Source organism: Mus caroli, chromosome 9, assembly GCF_900094665.2.
Source record: "Mus caroli chromosome 9, CAROLI_EIJ_v1.1, whole genome shotgun sequence".
NCBI classification, from domain to species: domain Eukaryota; kingdom Metazoa; phylum Chordata; class Mammalia; order Rodentia; family Muridae; genus Mus; species Mus caroli.
In genome coordinates, this window is record NC_034578.1 from 17,503,339 (window position 1) to 17,526,102 (window position 22,764).

Genomic DNA, 22,764 nt, shown 5'->3' on the forward strand with positions numbered 1-22,764 from the left:
TGCCGAGCCCTGGGAGAGTGCTGTCAGAAGAGCACTAGGTGGGCGTCTATGTGGTCCTTACCAGTCTCCAATAAAGAGCCCGTCTCCTCCAAACACTCACCGCCTTTCTAGCAACTGACTGAAGCTTTGTTGCTGCTTCCTAGTCTCTCTGTTTAGGCTACTTGAACTCCTGAGGTGGCCCAGCCTAGGCACAGACTCTGCTCCTCCTCCCTTAGCCTCCACTGGGGTCCCTGGCTTGTACGCTCACTTAACAACCTTAAATTGAGTTTCCCAATTGAAACTCAGCCGGTTTGAGCTGTAGGCAGAATCTCAGAGCAGCCAGCCGGTGGCGAAACCAAGTGTGTTGCTGTTTGTGTCCTTCTGCAGAATACCTGGGTTCTGTTCCCAGAACCCACATCAGGTAGCTCACAACCACCTGCCACTCCAGGCTTCCAGTGCCCTCTGGCCTCCATGCACACCTCACATGTGTGGTGCACATAAACTCATGCAGGCAGGCACACACAGTGACATACATACACATGTACATCTTTATAAGAAAAGAAAACTATAACCGCTGAGTGGCAGGACACGGTTTCTTTCGGATGGTTGTGTTATTGTTAGAACATGCGTCAGAACCAATAAGGAGAGTGGTGGGCAGCTACAGGAAGTAGAGTGTGCTCTGTCTACAGCGCCACTGCATGCAGAGCGCTTAGCACCTGGCACACACACAGCTCTGTTTTTGTCCCCAGCACTTCACATACTGCATATGGAGGCAGCCTGGAGAACTTGAAGCCCAACAATCCCAGCACTTGGGGGGCTGAGGCAGGCAGATCTCTTTCAGTAACTGTCCAGCCTGGTCTACATTGAGATCTAAGATAGCCAGGGCTACATAGTGAGAACCTGTCTCAAGAGAGAGTGAGAGAGGAAGAGGGAGCTAGAGTTGCTGCGGGTCTGTGAAGGGGAGCACACACGAGGCCTTGTATTTGGTCTGCTGCATCCCCTTCTCAAAGCTGAAGGTGCAGACTTGCTGCTGACGAGAAGACATGCAGGAACCTCCCATAGTGGGTTTGGGCAAGTCCTTCTAGCAGCCATTTGGCCAGTGTAAGCCCCAGAACTATCAGGGCTGGTGATGAGAGCCACTTGTAGATTGATGAAGGGTCAGTGGTGGGAAGAGAACGTGAAGAAGCCCCAGGTACGTTGTGCTCAGGGTCCCCTGGAACCAGCTTTCTGTCCCTGTCCCCTGCATCTTACACCTCTTCTTTGAAGCTCTAACTTCCAGTGACTTGTGGGAAATAGCTCGTGCTTCTGGAGTGGCCATGAGAAGGTTCTAGAAGCCAGGGTTAGCCAGACAGCCCGGGCCTCCAGGGCAGCTCTTTACCTCCCTCCCACGTCTCATCTGAATATGCCTTCTCTGCTTGTGTTACAGTGCCCAGCAGAGGAGCACGCAGCTGAACAAGAAGAGGGCCATACCCAATCAGGTAGCTCCCCAGTCTCAGCTGGCACTCCCTTCTGAAGACAGGAGTATACTTAGCTCATCATAGCATTTGATGTGAGAACCGACTCCTTAGTACTAGGCCGCTCTGTCAGCTTCTGGGCTATGTAGCTGTTAGAACTAAGGCTTCCACAGGACCTTGGGGCAAATTGCAAACACCCAAAGGCCTCATCTGACATCTAATGTGAAAGTTACAACTTGACCCTCAAAGCAGGAGATGTGTTACAGTGACCCCGAGGTGTATGTTTTCTAACTCTTGGCCCCAGGAATGGAGGCAGGTAGGTAGAAACCATGGAAGGTGCCACAGGCAACTCAGGGAAGATGGGGATGGTTTGAATGCCATGCCTGGAGAACCCCAGGCCTCCTTTATAATCCCACCCCAGCTTCAGAGGCTTCGCATACTTACAGATGGCTTCAGAGATGCCAGTATTACGTGTCTGGTTGGGCTTGTTTTTCTGTCCAGTTTCTGCACTGTCCCCCAATTCCCTTCCCATGTCAGACTGGGGTGGGGGTGGGGCGCTGTGCTGTTGTATCTTGCACGATTTAGAGCCAGATGGGGAGAGATGTAACAAATGCATGATTTTGAGTTTCCTTTTTGTATGTGTGCTTGCCATAGGTAGTACATATGTTGTTGCTTTTTTTTTTGTTTTAAAGAAGATAATGAATTAAATATTAACACCATGAATATAATTAATAGCATGTAATTTTTTTCTTTTGCTGTTTTTTGTTCCTCTGCTCTTCCTTCTCCTGCCCTTGTGCTTTCCCTGCGTTTTCTCTGTCCCTACACGTCCCTTCCATCTCTCCTGCTCTCCCTTGATTGACCCACAACCCTAACTTTACATTCTCAAAGGGGGAGATCTTGGTAAGTACCTGCTTAGTGTGGTAACTAACTTAGAGACTAGCAGTAAAGGAGGCCTGCCTTCACCCTCTGCTCAAAAAACTAAAATGTGCACTAACCCGGGAGCTACACGGCACCGCTGTCACTGGACCTCGCGCTGTCCTGGGGATCTGTTGCTCTCACAAAAATACTAACCCAATTGCAGCTCTCTGGGAGACACCCCCCTCTGCTCAGTCCTAGCAGGTTCTCTTGGTGTCCTATAGTTCAAAGATGGCAAATACGCATTCACACATTGCCTCTGGCCCCACCTCAGCTTCCTAGACATGCAGATTTTGCTCAGGACCTGCTGGAATTCATTCTTTTTTTTTGTTTTTGTTTTTTTTTTGGTTGGTTTTTTTCGAGACAGGGTTTCTCTGTATAGTCCTGGACCTCACTTTGTAGAGCAGGCTGGCCTCAAACTCAGAAATCTGACTGCCTCTGCTGGGATTAAAGGTGTGCACCACCACGCCCAGCTTGGAATTCATTCTTGCTGCCAGGCCTTATCCTCTCTCTCTTCCTGCAGACATCACTGACTGACCAGTCTTACCACATGGGGAAATTTGCCTTTCTGTGCCTCTGGCAGGCATTGACTAAATGATCCAACACTCTTTCCTGTGATTTTCCTCCACAGTGAGCCCAGGGCAGACACTGCTAATCAACCCTGGCATTCTTTCTTAATATGCATACCATTGACTCCCCATTCTGTAGCTATTGTGACTGATTGTTGTTGTTGTTTTTTTTTTTTTTAATTTTCCATGTGATATCCTACTCCTATACTCACATAGGCATACATAAGCAGGTTCCCTCTAGTCTGCTGCCTTCACAGCAGCTGGATGGTCAGTTCCACTTTCCCACTTTCCTTATCCATTGCCTGGGACAGATATCACAGAGTGATCCCAGCACCTTTTCTGCTGTGCTCAGAATTGTTGCCATAGACTACTCCTCGCAGTCAGTCGGTGTGTATCGCATTTGCCATCCTAACTGTGGGCAACGCATCTTCCTTTTGCTCAAGGGCTGGGAGCTGGGGTTGTCAGAAGGGTGTGAGGCCCAGCGCTGCTGAAAGCTGAGTCTGTGTGGAGGTGCTCCCTGCAAGCAGCTTGGCCTCAAGCCCTGACAGACCCCTTTCTCCAGGATATTCTCCTGCTGCCACCACCATTCTCTGCAGGGATATTCTTGGAGTTTTGACCTTTTGCAAAGGTTGAGCCACTTCTGTGTGTAAGTGGTGGGTCCTTGTTGCACCTGGGTCCTGGCAAAAACAGGCTGGGTCAAAGTCGAAACCTGGGCCAGTGTTAGAGAAGAGGGGCCTAGGACCAGATCAGCCTCAGGCCTGGAGCAAAGCAGTCAAGTAGCACTTCTAGGTGGCCATTGTTCCTACATTGTTCCATTCTCCTGGCCACAAAACCACACACAGCCTCGAGATCATGAGCGTGGCCGGCCGTAGCCTCGGGTGCCTTGGCCATACTTGTTCTTCCAAGTGATCTTCACCCAGAGAGGAAACCATCATGGCTCCCGCTGAGCTCGCCTCGCTACTACTTGCTGCTCAAGCCCCTGGGATGGGTCCTTTCTGTCCTGCATGCCTGCATGCCTGTTACTGTGCCCCAGGAATGGCCATCCTAGCTGCCTCTGCTCTTGCCACACCTCCCCTAGCTCCTTCTCACCCAGCTCCTTACGGCCGTGACCCTAGGTTCCAAATCTACCTTGGAGATAAGGAGGCACAGCCTTCGCTGTTCCCTGGAATCAGTCTGTCTGTACTCGTGGGATTGGTGTTATCTGGGGCTACATTGGGGTACCCACACGGGGGGGGGGGGGGAGGAAAGGGTGCTCACACAGGCAGAGGGCGGGGAGGGAAAGGTGTCCACACAGGTGGGGGGGGTGTGGCAGGGGAGGGAAGGGTGCTTTGGGGATTTTGCCAGCTCATGTATCCTTAGTGGAGGCAGCTGGACTAGACCTCCAAGGGACAGTGACACAGCTGTTACATAGTAGTACAGAGACCCCACTATATTGGATTAATCTTCTTGGGGTACAGTGGTAGCTTGGGCCTAAGTTTCTCTCCCTTGGTTGACATGTGCTGACTAAGTTCAATAAGCTGGACTAAGACTGACTGAAAGGACCCTGCCACCCATCCCTGGCAGGACAGAACTTGGCTATAGGACCCCAGGCTGGGTGAGGTTCCAGGATTAAGCATTCAACCTACAAACCTCACCAGCCAGCCTAGGTGGTCTAGAATCGAGGTGTTCCTGGAATGCTGAAAAGCCTCGTAGCTGAGCCCAGGCTGTTTTGAAATGAATCTGTATAAGTCAGTAACTCTGTTTCTAGCATGAACACTATGCCCTCCTGGGACTCCAGGCATCTCTAGGAGTCTGAGATCTCTTGACTTCCCAGGGAGGGAGAGATTCTTGCCCTTAGCTTTGATGAGGGATGTCAAGTGGAAGCTTATGTTGTTCTTGGCCCAAGAAGGGACTTAAGTAGGCCGTAGGGATTCCTGAACCTTTCATAGCTGCTTTGACCTTCATGGCCTGCTGCTTGGAACCCAAACACACCCACTGTAGCAGGGGAGGTGGACACAGGCCCTGTTTAGGTTTGGCAACTCTAGAGCCAAACAGGATAGGAGAGGAAAAGGGGAACCTCAACTCTATGCCCCAGACACCCTATTTTGGATTCTTCTGCCCCATCCTACCTGAGAAACCCAACAGCAGCCTCCCCTCCTGTCCATAGCTATACATGTCACATGCTCTGCAGCCTGGCCCATCTGTTGCTGCCTTGGTCCCAGGCATCCCTGTTGTCACCTCTGCATGCTTCCTGCTGTCCCCAGAGTACCCAGGTCAGGGGGTGGGAGGCTCAGGTCTACATGTGCCTCCGTGTCCCAGGGATCATGGGAATCTGAAAACGTGGCCCCCTCAGGCTGCCTGTACCTAGCAGTCAGGTGAGTCCCCAGGCTGACCTGGCCTCTGTTCCCCATCAGATGACAGCTATGGCCCAACGAGCCCTTTCCTTGGTGTGTCTCTCAACTGAGACCCCTGAGTTGTTACTCATAGAAAAGTGTGCCCACTGGGCTTCCAGCTAGCTGAAACACAGTCCCACTCTGGTGGACCCTTCAGCATCTCTAGTGGTCCTCTGGCCAGCCCTCTGGGTGGGACTGTCTCCCTAGCACTGTCACCTCCACACAGAAGAGCTTGTGTGAGTGAGAAACCTTTGTGGGTCAGTCCCATGAAAAAGGTCACAGCTGTCCCCTGCTGTGGGTTCTCCAGTGAGTCATCTCTGCCTACCTTGTTGGACCCAAAGAAGTGCAGATTCCCAGTGTCACATTCTACATAGTCTGGCCCCAGCCCCTAGCCCTGGCCTCCTGGCCTAAGCCCTTTGATACTCCTAGGACATGCATTTTTGTTTCCTGTGTCATTTACATCACTGTAACCCCCAAGGGGCTTCTGTAGCCCCCCCCCCCCCCCCCCCCCCCCCCCCCCCCCGCCGCNCACCATTCTGTCCCTGAGCCAGAGATGTGTTCTCCAACTATCTCCATCCAACCCCACAGTGGTCCCGGCTCCCTGTCTGATTCCTAGCTGGAAATGCTTGGCTTGACATGGAACTAGGATCCTGGCTGGGGTGGAGGTATCGCTGCCACAGAACCAGGCTTCTATCCTTACTGGGGAGGAGGGGGTGGATGGAGCAGCAGGGCTATCCTCCCTGCTAAGCTGAGTCCTCTCCACCAGGTGATCCGCAGGGGCTGGTTGACCATCAACAATATCAGCTTGATGAAGGGTGGCTCCAAGGAGTACTGGTTCGTGCTGACAGCTGAGTCATTGTCTTGGTACAAGGATGAGGAGGTAAGCAGCTGGGAACAAGGGTGGCCTGATAAGGTAGGCAAGGGAGGTGGTCCCCAGCTGACTACCCCATTCCCTCAGCCACTTGAAAAAGGGGGTTTACAGTCAGGCATGCTGACGTGCGAGACCCCAGCACTAGGCAGCTTGCAGTTTGTGGTAAGGTCCAGGCCTGTCCAGGTTATGTAGGAAGTGCCAGTGTCAGACAAGGGGGCAGGGTGTCAGATAGTCCAGCTGGTAACATGCTTATCCTGCCACGGGAGCCCTGACTCATCCTAGAACCTAAGAGAAAAGGGAGGCGTGAAGGACGCTCGTATTCCCAGCAGGCTCTGCAGGCAGTGCCTGCTGGCCAGCCAGGCTTGCCTTCCTTGACAGGCTCCAGGCAAATAAGAGACCTGTCTCAAAAAGCCAGAGCGTAGCGCCTGAGAGATGACACCTTGACAGGCTCCAGGCAAATAAGAGACCTGTCTCAAAAAGCCAGAGCGCAGCGCCTGAGAGATGACACCTCAAGTGGTTCTCTGGCTTCCAGGTTCACTTGCATGAGTATGTGCCTACACACAAACTTGAGTATATACCCACACAAAAGAAGAAACAAGAAAACAAGCCAGGGTCTGTGGTGGTGTAGCTTAGTATGCACGGAACCTTTGGTCCCATCCCATCCCCACTTAGCATCGCATGCGTGCCACACTCAGCAGGCTCCTTCACTACATAGCTCGTTCAAGGGCAGCCTGCATTACAGTGAAGCTTTATCAGGAGGACTTCTGTCTGAAGGAGAGACCCTGGCCTCAGTTCTCTGCTGCTGGATGGGAACTGAGGGGGCATCCTAGGGCCAGGCCTCACTCAGGGCCAGGTTCCCAACATGCACTCTGGTGGCCTGTACCAGCAGTCACCTCTGTAGGGTCTTCCAGCCACCATGTAAAAGAGACACCCCTCCCCCCCACCAGTGCACCAAAGGGACACAAGGACTCAGTGTGGTACCATATGTGACCTGTCCATACACATTCCATTCCCATCTTAGGAGCTGGCCAGCACCCTGGCCCTGAAGTGGTGTAAGTATCACCCAAGGCCAGACTTCCCTGGTCTAGCTTCTGCTATTGTTGGTTTTTTAGTTTTTTGTTTTGTTTTGGTTTTGGTTTTTCGAGACAGAGTTTCTTTTTGTAGCCCTGACTGTCCTGGAACTCACTTTGTAGACCAGGCTGGCCTTGAACTCAGAAATCCGCCTGCCTCTGCTTCCCGAGTGCTAGGATTAAAGGCGTGTGCCACCATGCCCGGCTCTGACCTGGCCATATTTTTTAGCATAACAAAGACTCTGGGATTATCCCCCCAGAATGAGATGAGGCACCCCAGTGTTGAGTTTCTGCGTTCCAGCTCCAGCTGTAAGAAAAGTAACCTGAGAGCTGGGTAGACTGTGTGTGTGTGTGTGTGTGTGTGTGTGTGTGTGTGTGTGTGTGTGTTTTCAGGGTTCACAGCCCTGGACCTAGCTGACAAGTGTTAGGAGCTTCTTCCTTTGGGCTGGGAATGACCATTCCAGTTCCCCTCATCTGGAGACAGAAAGCAGGCACTTGGGCCTCACTGTAGACAAGGCCTGTAGCAGGGCCACACCACCACCAAGAGGTATGAAAGGAGCCCTCTGTATGTATGCCAAAGATGAAACACACTGAGATCTAGGGGCTGTGGAGACCCTGACACCTTTAATGGTCCTGGTAGGGGTCCTAAGTATCCCAGGTAGCAGCCATCCCTGAGACCCAGGCCACTCTTGTAGACAAGCCCAAGACCAGAAGGGGCCTTTTCTTTATTTTAGGAATAAACCAGAAGAGAACAGTGTCATTGGAAACAAGGAGAAAGGCCCAGTTCACCTGAGGACATCCCTCCCCACCCCGGCGCTCTCTCAGTCCTGGGCCTACTTTTTCCACCCTCCTCCCCCCAGAATCTTCCCTAGGTATCTCCACCCCAGTGGAGAGAGGTGGCACTCACCTTAGGTGGTCTGGAAGTTCCCACTGTTGCTGCTGGCCCAAGCCCAGCCTAACCAATGTGCAGACTACTGTACATGTCCCAGCCTCCTGAACAGGTAGTCTGAACACTGGGATGGCGGGGATGGCTGTTCAGTCCCTCAGCGTGGCCATGGTACAGGCCAGGGAGTCTGCTCCTCCTAAGATCCTCCATTCAATTCACCCACGCACCCTGGACTCTTCTGACGTGGCAAGGCCAAGGCCACTTGCTCACATCTGGAGAAAGTTGAGATTTTCAGGAAATCCGAAAGCAGACTGGAGGAGGGCTTGGGTCGATGGCCCGTGCCGCAGAAGGAGGTCCTTGTGCAGTTGCATACTTTGCGAGCAAGCGCATGCGTATGCTTGTGTGTGTGTGTGTGTGTGTGTGTGTGTGTGTGTGTGTGTGATGGCAGCCACCCGATCCTGGGCAGAATCACATATAAACAGTTCCAGATGTGGCAAGCCTAGATGTCTGTGACTCAGTTACTTGGCCCTGGCCTGCTGACAGGAAGCTTTCTGTCTCGTGACACCATAGGGTGGGGGCCACAGAGTTGCTTCTGGGAACTTACCCTCCTCTGGAAACAGAGGCTCCTTTAGGGATCCCCAAAATCCCAGCTTTGTTTCTTATAACAAGGCAGACTTCAGGCTGCCTTCCCTGTCTGGAGCTCTTGGCATGCAGTGTGTATGTGTGCGCGTGTGTGCGAGTGTTCACTCCCTGCTCATGGCCTTTCCGCCATGTCTGTGTGGTGCAGAATATCCCCCAGTGAGCTGTTGTCATCTACAACCATTCTTAGGTTAGTTACACAGTGTCCCTGCTCTGTGCTGGACACTCAGCTTCCTCATCTGAGCAGACAGAAGGAAAAGTGCCCCCCCCCAAAAAAAAAAAAAAGCTGGGCAGTGGTGGCGCACACCTTTAATCCCAGCACTTGGGAGGCAGAAGCAGACAGATTTCTGAGTTCGAGGCCAGCCTGGTCTACAGAGTGAGTTCCAGGACAGCCAGGGCTACACAGAGAAACCGTGTCTTGAAAACCAAAACAAGAAGAAGAAGGTAAAGTGTCACAGGCCTATTGTTATGTCTCCTGGGAGGCAGGAGGAACACAACTTCATGGAAGGCCTGTCTCAAAAGCAGGAGGAGGAGGAGTGTTGCCTGCACAGCCAGCATTGTGCTTGCCTGAGAGAGGCCCTGGGTTCTGTTCCCAGCTTGGGTCGCTAGAGTGCTTGTCAGGCATGCATGGAGTAGCAAAGCCACTGACACTCCTGTGACAGTGGTGCCCAGGCATCAGTTTCCCAGTCCTGGCGTCTGAAATAGCCTCCTGCGCTCCAGTCTCCCTTCCTGTGAGTGGGATTGCCACCATAACTCACATAATGGGGAGGGCCACCTGGGAAGGCATGAAGTTAGGGCTGTGAGGTCTGAGTGACCACTGCATGTGTGTTCTCTGGATCAAAAACAAAGCTGACAGCCTGTCTGGCAACTGCTGGACCAGCCAGGTAGTAGGCAGTTGTCATTGCATCTGTAGTAGGGTGGCATGAGGTCAGCCCTGAGGGACCTTCTGCATATAGACCTAGGAAGGCCAGGAGGGGGCAGTACAGGGTGTAGGGACAAGAACAGTCTGGACTGGGTCCGTCTGTACACAGGTCCCGGGATGAGAGAGAATGTTAAGGGAACGTTTGACCAAAAAAACAAAAACAGCACCTGGGAGACAGAGGCAGGCGAATTTCTGAGTTCGAGGCCAGCCTGGTCTACAGAGTGAGTTCCAGGACAGCCAGGGCTACACAGAGAAACCCTGTCTCCAAAAAAAACAAAAAACAAACAAACAAAAACCAACAAGGGAACATTTGAGTAAATGTGGGGTGACAGAGCTTTCAGCACACCAAGTGCCTGGTGTTGGCAGTGGCTGTCAGTTTGTTGCTGGCTCTGCCCTGGCCGCCCAGGTGAGACCCCTGCCCTCTCTCCTCAGGAGAAAGAAAAGAAATACATGCTGCCACTGGACAACCTCAAGATCCGGGACGTGGAAAAGGGCTTCATGTCCAACAAGCACGTGTTTGCCATCTTCAACACAGAGCAGAGGTGAGGAAGAGCCTAGCAGACCCTTTGCCAGGGTCTCGCCTAGCACAGAGCTGTCCCAGGGACATTCCTGTGTGGTGTGGGCAGAGCAACATGGACAAACAACTGAAATGGATGCAGTAAGCATGAGGGCCTCAGTGCAACCCTCACACACACAATCCTCACACACATACAACCCTCACACACACATAACCCTCACACAAACACACAACCCTCACACACATAATCCTCACAAAAACACAGTCTTCACACACACAGTCCTCACACAAACGCACAGCCCTCACACATACAACCCTCACACAAACACACAATCCTCACACAAACACACAACCCTCACACATACAACCTTCACACACACAGTACAAGGAAAAGCCTGGCACAGTTCTGGGGAGGCAGAAAGCGGGATCCTCGGTGCTCGCTAACCCTGCTGACCCGTCTAGGCAAGTCTGTGAGCTTCGAGCCAGTGAGACAGACCCTGTCTAAAAGAGTGAGGTGCACAGATAAAGTGAGGAAGGGCGCCTGGTGCTGACCTCTGACCTCTGCACGCACATACACCCGTGCACTTACTCAGGGCTCGACAGTGCAGACAGTGTAGGCTGAGTCTATTTCTGCTGCTATAGGAAATTCTGGTAGACATTGTTGCTGTGGTCTTCCTTACAAACACCTCAGTGTCTCCACACCTCAGTGGGCGATCCAAAGCCAGAGCTGTACTGTGTGCAGTACTTGGTGCTATAATATACCTGGCAGACACACCCAGAAACCTTTTAACAAACTGGGGAAGGCACTAGAACCACCTTCGTACCCAGATCAGGCAGAGAGCCCCCAGAGCCCATGGTCTTAGTGGCCAGTCAAGTCCCTCTACCACTCACTCCAGGAATGTCTACAAGGACTTACGACAGATTGAACTGGCTTGTGACTCCCAGGAAGACGTGGACAGCTGGAAGGCTTCATTCCTACGCGCTGGGGTCTACCCAGAGAAGGACCAGGTGAGGGGGTTCCTGTGCACTGGGGTCTACCCAGAAAAGGAAAAGATGAAGGGACACCTTTCCTGCTGTCCCTGCATGAAGGAAGGGACCCGTGATTTCTAGGCCAAGCGTGTCAAGTCAGCTTTTCTTTGCTATGGTAAACACCACCTATCTATGGAGATGGCTTAGGTGATAGCATGAGGCCTGAATGTTAGCCCTAGAACTCAGTCAGGAGCTGTGTGTAGTGGTACACACTGGGGCTCAGGAGCTAGCCAGCCATAGCACAGCAGAGATCACCAGGTCCTAGTGCGAGGCCCCGTCTCAAAAGTAAATCTAAAAGAACACTAATAACAAGCCAGACACAACAAATAGCGTATGTGCCTATAGCTGTTGCAGAGTCTGGCAAAGTGGACACACTTGGGGTGAAAGGGGGAGTATGGATCCCTAACGCCCAGACAGCCCAGACAGCCTAGAAAAACCTACAAACTCCAGATTCAGTGAGAGTCCCTGTCTCAAAATGTATTGTGTTTTGTTTTTAGGCTGTGTCTCTCTGTGTGTCTCTGACTGGCCTATAGTTTATTATGTAGACCAGGCTGGCCTTAAACTCAGAGAGATCTATCTGCTCCTGCCTGCTGAATGCTACAAAGGCCTGGGCCACCACGCCTGGGATAAAATGTAATTTTTAAAATGTAATAACAGGTTCTAGCATGTTGATGCACACCTTTAATCCCATTTCAAGACCAGCTTTGACTCTATAGTGAGCTCTAGGATAGCCAGGGCTATGTAGAACCTGTCATTCATTCATAGACAGACAGACAGACAGACGGAGTAAATATAAAAGTTGTGAGGCACTGAGTTGGGATAGACTACTTGCACACAGCGTGTAAGGATAATATGCACATAAGGTACACACATGAAACACAAATGAATAAATACCTGCTACATAGCCAAGGGAAAGAAATGTTCAATTTAGCTCCCAATTTTAGAGGGCTCAGTCCATGGCTGCATGGTCCCATGTGCGTAGGCTGTCTCTCATGGCAGTGGTATTGAGGTGCGGAAGCGAGAAGCAGAGGGGAAGGCATGAAAGGGCTGGGGCCAAGGTATCCCTGGGGATACACACCTAGTGGCCTACTTCCCCCAGCCTGAAGTTTTCAGAGCTTCACAAGTAACAGTAGTATGGTTCTAAAAGGACAGCTTTGCAGATAAAAGTCATGGCTACTCCTCCAAAGGACCCAAGTTCAGTCCCCACCACCCACATGACAGTTCACAGCTGTCTGTAACTCCAGTTCCGGATGATCTTCTGGCCTCTGGACACCTGCACACACACACACTGCATATACACATACCATACCAGTGTACACATAAAATTAAATCAAAAGTACAGTACTGTCAGCTGAGACTCAAGGGACTAACACCTGAGCCCTAGGGACATCCCATATTCAAACCATAGCAGCATACTTCAGACCTCAGAGGGCACCAAGCTGGTACCCACTGAATCAAGCGAAGCGGAGGAGGCATGGGTTGTCATCAGGGTCCAGAAGTTCTCCAGAAGGGGTTCTCCATGGTGAGGACGGCAAGTGCACTTAGGGTTCATCCACCTTGTTGTCTTTTCCCTCTTGTCCTTGGGGTGAAGTCACTACAGACCCTGGCCATCCAAAGGGAGGCTGTGTTCTCATCCCCCGGCTCTAACCAGTGTTACCCCAGCGCAGACTACAAGGTCTAACAGGGCCATCTGGAACACACTCAAGCGGGGCATTTGTCAGCAGGGTAGGCACAGCACAGTGAACCATCACCCTCTGTGTCCTCTGCAGGCAGAGAATGAGGATGGAGCACAAGAGAACACCTTCTCCATGGACCCGCAGCTGGAGCGACAGGTCGAGACCATTCGTAACCTGGTGGACTCGTATGTGGCCATCATCAACAAGTCCATCCGTGACCTTATGCCAAAGACCATCATGCACCTCATGATCAACAATGTGAGTGACAGCTTCCAAGTCACCAAAGGTCCTAGCCACATGCCAGTCAGCCAGCACCAGCAGGTGGAAGCAAGAGAGTCACAAGTCCACCCTCCTCCTCAGATACTCAGCTGCTGTAGGGGGCTTTCACTGTGTGAGACCTTGTCTCAGCAATGACAACTGGGGAAGGGAGGGACCGGAGGGGGGGAGTCAGAAGGTAAAGGTGTGTGTGCACTTGTGCACACACACACACACACACAGTCAATACATACTGTTAACTTAAAAGCAAACCTAATTTTAAAATTCTGTGCAAAATTAGAACAAGTTGGTTTGTTTAGTAGCTTTTTGGTTTTTTGGTGTGTTGGTGGGTTGGTTGGTTGGTTGGTGTGTTGGTGTGTTGATTGGTGTGTTGGTTGGTTGGTTGGTGTGTTGGGTTGGTTGGTGTGTTGGTGGGTTGGTTGGTTGGTTGGTGTGTTGGTGGGTTGGTTGGTTGGTTGGTATGTTGGTTGGTGTGTTGGTGGGTTTGTTGGTGTGTTGGTTGGTGTGTTGGTGTGTTGGTTGGTGTGTTGGTGGGTTGGTGTGTTGGTGGGTTGGTTGGTTGGTTGGTGGGTTGGTTGGTGTGTTGGTGTGTTGGTTGGTGGGTTGGTGTGTTGGTGTGTTGGTTGGTGTGTTGGTGTGTTGGTGGGTTGGTTGGTGTGTTAGTTGGTTGGTTGGTGGGTTGGTTGGTGTGTTGGTGGGTTGGTTGGTGTGTTGGTGGGTTGGTTGGTGTGTTGGTGTGTTGGTTGGTGTGTTGGTGTGTTGGTTGGTGTGTTGGTGGGTTGGTTGGTGTGTTGGTGTGTTGGTATGTTGGTTGGTGTGTTGGTGGGATTGTTGGTGTGTTGGTGTGTTGGTTGGTGTGTTGGTGTGTTGGTTGGTGTGTTGGTGTGTTGGTGGGTTGGTTGGTGTGTTGGTTGGTTGGTTGGTGGGTTGGTTGGTGTGTTGGTGGGTTGGTTGGTTGGTTGGTGTGTTGGTGGGTTGGTTGGTGTGTTGGTGGGTTGGTTGGTGGGTTGGTTGGTGGGTTGGTTGGTGGGTTGGTTGGTGTGTTGGTGGGTTGGTTGGTTGGTTGGTGTGTTGGTGTGTTGGTGGTTTGATTGGTGGGTTGGTTGGTGTGTTGGTGGGTTGGTTGGTGTGTTGGTGTGTTGTTGGGTTGGTTGGTGTGTTGGTGGGTTGGTTGTTGGGTTGGTTGGTGTGTTGGTGGGTTGGTTGTTGGGTTGGTTGGTGTGTTGGTTGGTTGGTGGGTTGGTTGGTTGGTTTTTGTGGTGTTGGAGATTGAACCCAAGGCATGGTGATTCTTAGGCAAGCACTGAATGACTGAGCACCTCAGCTCCTTCCCTGGGAGATTCTAGGCAGAGGCTTTACAGCTAAACTTGACTCTCACTCAGTCTGTGATGGATGCTTTCCCAATATCAACAGGCTTCTGAGTTATTGGCTAATATAGGGGTCTGACCTTTCCTTCCCACCACTGTCCTCAGACAAAGGCCTTCATCCACCATGAGCTGCTGGCCTACCTGTATTCATCAGCAGACCAGAGCAGCCTCATGGAAGAGTCAGCGGAGCAGGCTCAGAGGCGGGACGACATGCTGCGCATGTACCACGCACTAAAGGAGGCCCTCAACATCATTGGGGACATCAGCACCAGCACCGTGTCCACACCCGTGCCCCCACCTGTCGATGACACGTGGCTCCAGAACACCAGCGGCCACAGGTCTGGACAGCAGTTTGTCCCCCAATGTGCATATACAAGTTCAAGTCCCACCCTTCCTATTCCTTCTGTCCCATTAGGAAATAGGTCACAGCTGAAGTTTGGAAAGGGACAAGAGTCTTAAGTGAATAGCACAACACCTGTTCTGCTTAAAGCCACAGGGGAGCCATGGCTTCCAAGTGCCAACCTGAGTTAGATCTCTGGAGGAGGAAACCGCACACCCCAATTCTCCACCAACTCTCACATCTTCTAGTGCTTTCTCCGTGGGTCCAAATAGAAAACAAAAGCAAGAAGCCCAGGAGACAGTTACCCGAGCTTGGCCTCTTAGAACGTAGAGAAGGTACAGAACACGTTTTAGAAGGCCTGTAGAACCTAGAACTCCATTGGCCTCAAGATGGGAAAGATGGGCCAGAGACACTAGGGTAGTCACAGTCCAAGTGCTAAAGTGGCAGTCAAGGGGATGTCAGTACAGGGGACCCACCACAGGGCCCTGTGGAGCCCTCAGGGAGAGGAAGAGTCAGGTCCCCAGGTCCAGTGGGGAACAGGGCAGGCAGCTATGTAGAGGCAGAGGTGACACATCAGGACTGGGGCTGAGCTCTGAGTGCATCAGAAGGCCAAGTGCAGTCTGCACACCTGCCCCTTGGAGGTTTACTGTCAGGTACACAGGAGCCCCAGCAACATGGAATGGTGTGGCTCAGGTTGGTGGGTGCCTCTACCCTCACCTCAGTCACTTGTGGTAGATGTTCACAATATCCTTCCTCCAGATTACAGCCTTTCCTTCCTCCACAGCCCCACTCCACAGCGCCGACCTGTGTCCAGTGTGCACCCACCAGGCCGGCCACCTGCAGTGCGGGGTCCTACACCGGGGCCTCCCCTGATTCCTATGCCTGTGGGGGCCACATCCTCCTTCTCAGCACCCCCCATCCCATCCCGGCCTGGACCACAGAGTGTGTTTGCCAACAACGACCCCTTCTCTGCGCCACCTCAGATACCATCTCGGCCAGCACGGATTCCCCCTGGTATCCCTCCAGGAGTGCCCAGGTAAGGCCCACGACCTGCATTCTAGGCTCCCTTTGTGGTGACTTTAACCTTTCCCCCCTTCTGATGGCTTATAATGTAGCCCCAACAGGACATAGAACAGCACAGGCATCCCTGCTTGTGTCCTGAGACACTGAGCTCCAAAGGGGCCAACCCCTGCTCAGCCAGTGCTGATGCCAGGGTCCCTGCCTGTCCTCTAAGCAGCAGGTGACATGTCTCACTAGCCCTGGGCACCATACCACTGTTGACCCTGCTGAAGTCAGCAATGCCTGGTGAGCCAGGTTCTGGTCTCCACTTCTGAGATCAGAGAAGCAGGCAAGATGGTACAAGTGCTTGCTACCAAGCCTGATGACTTCAGTCTCCAGGACCCACCCTCTGATGGAGGGAGAGGACTAGCTCTTCCCAAGGCTGAGAACTTGCCTATAAAAACCCAAGCAAACTAGTGACATGGGGATACTAGGAAAATATCTGGACTTGACATAGTCCCTTGTACCCCCAATCTGGGAGCCCCTCAGGTGGGCTGGAAGGGCTGGGTCCCCATCCTCACCTTGCTTCTGCCCTCACTACCCTCCACCTCCCCATATCTTTACTTTCTTTGCAGCAGAAGAGCGCCCGCTGCGCCCAGCCGGCCCACCATTATCCGCCCAGCCGAGCCGTCCCTGCTCGACTAGGCTGCAGGGGGCAATGTTCTGGGGGGGGTCCTCGTGCACCCACAGTGTAGGACAGCTTTGGTGGTCTGGGCCCTGCTACTGCCCTCCATGCTGGGACTAGGCTCCCCGTGGGCAAGCCCTGCCCTTTCCTTCCTGGCCCTAGTGGACATGACACTGAAGGGAGAGGATGAGGAGGAGTCCCACAGCACAGCACAGCACATGGGGGCTTTGCACTTTGGGATGAGGAGCTCTGGCTAGCAGAACAGGAACTGCATCCTTGGGACCATCTGGAAAAAAAGGTCCAGGCTAGTGTAGGGGACTCTTCGGGAGCTCCTCCAGAGCCTCTGTTCTTTCTGGGGTACAGGACCTGCCCACCTTTCCTAAGGACTCCTCAGGAGTGAGCCAGGCCCAGCAGGTCCAGCGCTGACCCCCCACCTGGCTCAAGTTGTATATATATATAGCTTCTTTGGCCATATTAACCACACAACCTGACCCAGCCCAGGCTCCACACCCAGAGGGGCCTTTGTGCCTTCCTCAGGCCTGGAGTGCCTCAGCTCTGGCCACCCTCACTCTCCTTAGCCCCGGCTGTGGTTTGGGCTGTATGAACTGGGGAGACATCAGAGGCCTCTTGGCTCCCAACCAGATGTCCCCACAGGGTGGGCCCTAGGTGCCTCTGCAGCCTCGGCTCCCACCGCCTGGATTGACCACTGTTAAGTGCCTGCCTCTGTATATCCTATTAATAAACTAAAATAAAGGGAAGCCCTTCTGATGGCTACGTGTGTGGGCCTTTTGTGTGTGTCCCAGCTCAGGAGATTGAGCACCCCCTCATGAGGCTGCCCACACTCACTCATTTACACGCGTGAGTCTTGTGTCATCTGTTCTGAGCAGCCCCTCTTGTCCCCATCCGTACCAGGCCTCACACACAGTGCTCATGAGAAGCAGGAATTCTATCCACCTCCGAGCGATGCTGTGGCCAAGCCCTCCTCCCAGCCCCGCCAGCCACGGGGACCAGGGGACTCCGTTCATTCAGCTGTGGTTTATGGTCTTTTTCTTTCGTGCCAGGCGACCACCTCCATTGGCTCCTGCCCGACCTTTCTTCTGAGCTTCGTGGGAGTGTCCCCCCTTCCTGGCTGCCCTGGCTTGAGGCTAGGTCTGTCCCAAGCTGACATCCCAGTCACCAGGCACTATTAACTTTCTGACCATAATTTATTGACTCCAGTGCCCAGGACAAATGCCCTCTGTTCCTTGAGGCTCATAGGCCAGCCTTCTCTGAGGCCCTGCACCCAGAGAGAAGGAAGGGGCCTCTCCCAAACCACCTACTAGCTGGCTCCCCTCTGGGCCAAGGAGCCAGGGTTCCTTCCTTTCAAATAAAAGTGACTGTCCTGGCAAGAACTCTGCAGATGTGTCTCCTTCCCAGACCCTAGTGAAGTAGGCTGACCCCAGGAGGAGAGCAGAGACATTGCAGTTGGGGTGTCTAGTTGGGAGGGTGGGGCAGCACCACAGCTTCACCCCATCCTAATGGCTGCAAGACTGAAGCTAAGGCACGATTTCAGGAGAAAGCCAGGGCATCCAAGAGCAGTGTGTCCCCACACTGCAGTGCCCAACACTTCCACCCTCCAAAGAACAGGCACAGTCGCTGAGCCCTCCCCCTTCCAAGGGGTCTGTGAGCCATTGGCACTCCCTGATCACTGAGGAAGGGAGACACATGGGGCCACTGCTAAGGACCCAACTATGTAGTGTCTCATCTGAGTCTGGGAGGTGTCCAGCAAGTCACACACCCGCTGCCCTCCGCTGTTTCCCTCATCCTCTGTGGCAGGGGCTACGTGGGTACAGGGCGCTTGTCATGGAAGAAGCGCTTCAGTGTGCAGACTTGCAGGACAGCCACCAGCAGCAGCACAGCCACATTGGCAGCTGACCAGAAGTTGACCCGCTCAAGGTTGTCTTCTTGAAGATTTCGATCACGAGCCTCAAAGGCTCGGAGCAGAGTGAGCATCTGGATGCTCCGTTCCAGCCGGGTCCTCATGGTCTCTATGGATTCCTGCCAGGGCACAGAGGAACGGATGGGTCAGGCTGCTTAAGTCAGAGTGCCTACCTACCCCACCGTTCACCTGCCTCCTCACGTCTTCTCTAGAAACTGAGGGGTTTTCCCTTTGGTGTTTGGGTTTTTTTTTGGGGGGGGGGGTGAGACTTTTCTTTTTAAGAGGGATTGGGGCACACGTGCATGGCAGATGACCCCAGGTAGCCAGGCTTGGTGCAGTTGCCTTTGCCTATCAAGCCACTTCACCAAACTCTGCTAGTCTGTGCAAGCCAAGGATGACCTTGAACTTGTGATCCTCAGGACCAAGAGCAACCCATATCCAGTCTGTGCAGTGCTGGGTGTGGGGGCTCAGGTGTGGGAGCATCCTAGGTAAATGCTCTGCCACCTGAATTATTCCCGGCCCTTTCGGTTGGTTTTGTGAGATGGGAACTTGCTATGTAAATGAGGTTGGTCTTGAACTCACTGGAATCTTGCCTCAGCCTCCTCAGAACTGGGATTCTAAGCAAGCACCATCATACCCAGCTCACCTTGATGTCTTCCATTTTGACATCAAGCATCTCTTCTGGCTCCACAGCCTCGGCCCAACCTTCTACCTCCTCCTCATCTTGGAAGCTGTCAAAGATGAGCTCAAAGAACACAAGCTTTTCTGAGATGGTGCTGAAGGAGTTGTCAAAGCACAGCTTGTAGTCTCCGGCCTCAGTAGGCTCCACCCTGGGCAGACAGATGAGACATAGACATGACCCTGGAGTGACCAGCCAGCTGGTCTGTGGAACCAGTAGGATGGTAACCTGAGGCCACTGGGGAGCTTCAGGGCTGTAACTGAACCAAGGCAGGGCAGGACTTCACTCACGTGTGCACCCCATCAGCCTTTCGAGACTCACTGACCAACAGCACACCCTGAGGGCTCTCCAAGGTGAAGTCCACGTCCAGCCCAGCACCTCCGATCACCTGAAGAGCAGGTAAGAATTGGGGAACCGTCAGCTTTGTGCAAGCCTATCTGCCACAGAAAGCCTGGGTTAAACTGAACCGGGAAAGACCCATGTAAGACCACCAAGAGCCTATCTTTAAGAAGAAAAAAACAACAACCACAAATCCCAGGTATTTGCTTGAGATAGAGGAGTAGCGCTTGTGGCGGGAGATTGGTCAGAGCTGCACTTCTACCATAGAGTTGGGAAACTCGGGTCATCGTAATTTAGCAGCAAGCGGTTTGTTTGTTTGTTTGTTTTTTACCCAGCAAGCTATTTGGATTCCCCCAAGGGCCTATCTGAAGACCAGCATCCACACCTACAAGGTTCCTTCCCAGTCAGTCCCTAAGATGCATCCACGTGAGGTCTTTTATCAACCACCCTGCCAACCCCCTTGAGTAGTCTAAGGTGGCTGTCTACCTGACCGCTAACTTAATCGTAACCTACCCAACAGCCGCCAGGAACTTCCCTAGAACCCAACCCAAAGAGCTCTGAGCAGAGAATGCCCCTTCTCCCCAAGACTATTAGCGGTCTGGCCACACCCCCGCCCCGCCCCTCTCGCCTGTTGGCCACGCCCCCAGCCCTGCTCTATTCCTAGCCCGGGACCCTCTCTCTCACCTGGTACTCGGTCTCAAGACTAGCATTGGCCGGCGCGGACTGATAGAAACACTGCTTCCTCCCGGCGGGAAGCAGAAATGTGAACTCGCCGTCCTGGATGGGCGGCGGCCCCGCCTCTCCCACTCCTACTGCTGGCAGGAGTAGCCACAGGGCCAGTGCTACGGCCGCGCCGGCCGCCATCATCCGGGTCACCCTCTACTCACGGGGCGTGGACCCTTTAAGGATTTGTCCTGCCCACCTCTTATTTCGGCAAAGCTCATTGGCTTCGGCTTCTGTTCGACCCCAAAGCCGCGGAATGCTGACTGAAGGGCCCCAGGGAGGGGAGCTGCCCTGGTAATTGCCTAATCTGCTAGAAAGCATACTAACGCTACTGCGAACTGCGTGAAACCTACCCAAGTCTGATATCAACCACTGCATTTGGTGGGGGAACTGACAAACCTAAAAATGGTGAAGCACTTCTTTACAGGCAACAATTAAGATGACTAAACGGGGAGGTTTGCAGGTCCTCCCGTGGCACCGCCCGCTGTTTCAAGGTGCGCTTTGCCCATTGGTCAATCAAGTGTAGGCGTAGCCCTCCGAGGACCGCGGCTGTGTTGGAATCTGATCTCAACTTGTGTGAAGGGTGCGTACGGCAGATATGCCAGGTGCTAGTATTCCAATATTGGAGTTCTGGCGATGTTAGTTCAGTGAGCATGCCCCCCCCCCCCGACTGCTTTTCCTTTACACCTTATACCATCCCCAATAAAGGATTTGGTCTCTTAAGTAGGGGGTGGTGGAATGTTTGTTGGTGAGTAGAATACTGCCTCGCCCTGCATACAATACATCTCAAACCTTCGGGTCAGCAGGTCCACGTGCATCTGTGCTGACACATGCAGTATTCCAGTACTTGGAAGTCTGAGTCGGGACGTGGAAGGAGTTCGAGGCCATCCTCTCGAACTGGTATGGAACTACATAGTTCCAGACCAGCAAAAAATCAAGGAATCTATTTTGGGCTTTGAATGGCTCAGAGAACACAGGCGCTTGCTGCTAAACCTAATGACCTTAGTTTAATCCTCCATGTGCTACAATAGTGGAAGGTCAGAATTGACTCCTGCAATTGTCCTCTGACCTACACACACACACACACACCACTGCGTGCTTAGCTCTTGTCCACTTGACAAACTAATCTGGCAAGTTGAGTCTCACTTGAGGAATTGCCTGTTGGGCATTTTCGACATTGCTAACTGATGCTGGAAGACCCAGCCCACTGTAGATGGTACCTTTCCTAGACAGGTGGGGATGAGCTATATAAGAAAAGTAGTTTGAGCCGGGCGTGGTGGCGCACGCCTTTAATCCCAGCACTCAGGAGGCAGAGACGGGTGGATTTCTGAGTTCGAGGCCAGCCTGGTCTACAGAGTGAGTGCCAGGACACAGGACAGCCAGGGATACACAGAGAAACCCTGTCTCGGGGGAAAAAGAAAAAGAAAGAAAGAAAGAGAAACAAACCTCAAAAGAATAAAGGTAATTTACAGCAACCAACATCAGACTAAACAGAACTCAGAACATTTCCACAATCAGGAATAAAACAAGATGTCCACGCCCCATATCTGTTTAATATAGTACTTGAAGTCTTTTTTTTTTTTTTTAAACAGTTTCTCTTTGTAGCCCTGGCTATCCTGGAACTCTAGACCAGGCTGGCCTTGAACTCATGGAAATCTGCCTGCCTCTCTCCCAAGTACTGGAATTAAAAGCATGTGCCACCACCTCTCAGTAGTAATCCTTGATGTCTTAGCTAGAGTAAAAAGATACCAGAAGGAGACCAAATGGACACAAATAGGAAAGGAAATAGACAAAGTTTCTATTTGCAGATACTGTGACTTTATGCATAAAAGACTCTTAAAAACCCCACCAGGAAACTTGAGGTGAGAAACACTTGCAGCAAAGTAGCAGGGCACAAAATGAACAGGCAGCTGGGTGTGATGGAAAACTCAGCAGCCCAGAGTCAGGAAGGAGGATCCGAGCGCGTTTGAGATCCTCCTTGTCTACAAACTGAGTTCCAGGGCAGCCAGGGCTACACAGACAAACCCTGTCTCAAAAACCAGGAGGGAAAACCCCTTGCTCGGATGTTCACTGCTGCTCTACAATTTCTATGCTAGAAACAGAAACAGCCTACATGTCCATCAGCAGCTGACTCGCTAATGAAAATGTGGTACATTTACACAACCATATATTCCTCAGATGTCTAAAAAGAAATGAAATTCACAGATAGCTGGGTGGAGGCTAAGGTGAAGTAACCCAGACCCATAAACATTAGTATGGTGTGTGTGTGTTAGCTTTGACGCTTGCTACAATGTTTAACCCTAGAACTTAGGAGGAGGACGTGGGAGGAGAGGACAACCAAGGAAGAGGAAGTAGAAAATAAAATGTATAGTTATGGAGAGATGAGGTGGGCGACACCAGAACAGGATGGTTAAATGGAGATGAGGAGGGGTGGGTGGTAAGGGCAGAACAGACGGAGGGGCCAACACTAACGGCCACTCGAGGGTTCATATGGAAACCTGCTGCAGGAGAACCCTCTTTTTTTTTTTTTTTTTTTTTT

The 22,764-nt window shown here is 52.3% G+C and overlaps 2 protein-coding genes across 17 annotated transcripts in view; one reads left to right on the plus strand and one right to left on the minus strand.

Annotated features, from left to right (window-relative positions):
• Positions 1-17,957, plus strand: part of Dnm2 (dynamin 2) — an 82,585-nt gene extending 64,628 nt beyond the window's left edge. For 3 of the 16 annotated variants that reach the window (XM_029481329.1, XM_021171775.2, XM_029481328.1), the window contains 9 exons: positions 1,406-1,457; positions 2,322-2,333; positions 6,056-6,169; positions 10,110-10,219; positions 11,091-11,202; positions 12,993-13,157; positions 14,648-14,880; positions 15,667-15,918; positions 16,517-17,340. In XM_029481329.1, coding sequence (XP_029337189.1) covers positions 1,406-1,457; positions 2,322-2,333; positions 6,056-6,169; positions 10,110-10,219; positions 11,091-11,202; positions 12,993-13,157; positions 14,648-14,880; positions 15,667-15,918; positions 16,517-16,586 — 1,120 coding nt within the window. In that variant the 3' untranslated portion in view covers positions 16,587-17,340. Of the gene's footprint in view, positions 1-1,405; positions 1,458-2,321; positions 2,334-6,055; positions 6,170-10,109; positions 10,220-11,090; positions 11,203-12,992; positions 13,158-14,647; positions 14,881-15,666; positions 15,919-16,516; positions 17,345-17,627 lie in introns of those variants that run through there. The other 13 variants (XM_029481330.1, XM_021171777.2, XM_021171783.2 and 10 more) reach the window with 10 other exon arrangements.
• Positions 17,753-20,450, minus strand: Tmed1 (transmembrane p24 trafficking protein 1). Its single transcript, XM_021171784.1, has 4 exons — positions 20,187-20,450; positions 19,454-19,551; positions 19,131-19,314; positions 17,753-18,603 (listed from the first exon to the last, which is right to left on the minus strand). Exons 1-4 carry the CDS (start codon positions 20,367-20,369, stop codon positions 18,385-18,387), a joined length of 684 nt encoding a protein of 227 aa, XP_021027443.1. The 5' UTR covers positions 20,370-20,450; the 3' UTR covers positions 17,753-18,384.
• Between the last annotated feature and the right edge of the window lie 2,314 nt (positions 20,451-22,764).

Bases quoted from the DNA above. Each gene is read 5' to 3' on its own strand.
- Tmed1 (XM_021171784.1), bottom strand. From the start codon at position 20,369: ATGATGGCGGCCGGCGCGGCCGTAGCACTGGCCCTGTGGCTACTCCTG. The intron at 19,315-19,453 runs GTGAGTGAAGTC...CTGTCTGCCCAG, and splicing joins AAGGCTGATGGGGTGCACAC to GGTGGAGCCTACTGAGGCCG. The intron at 18,604-19,130 runs GTGAGCTGGGTA...GTGCCCTGGCAG, and splicing joins TCAAAATGGAAGACATCAAG to GAATCCATAGAGACCATGAG.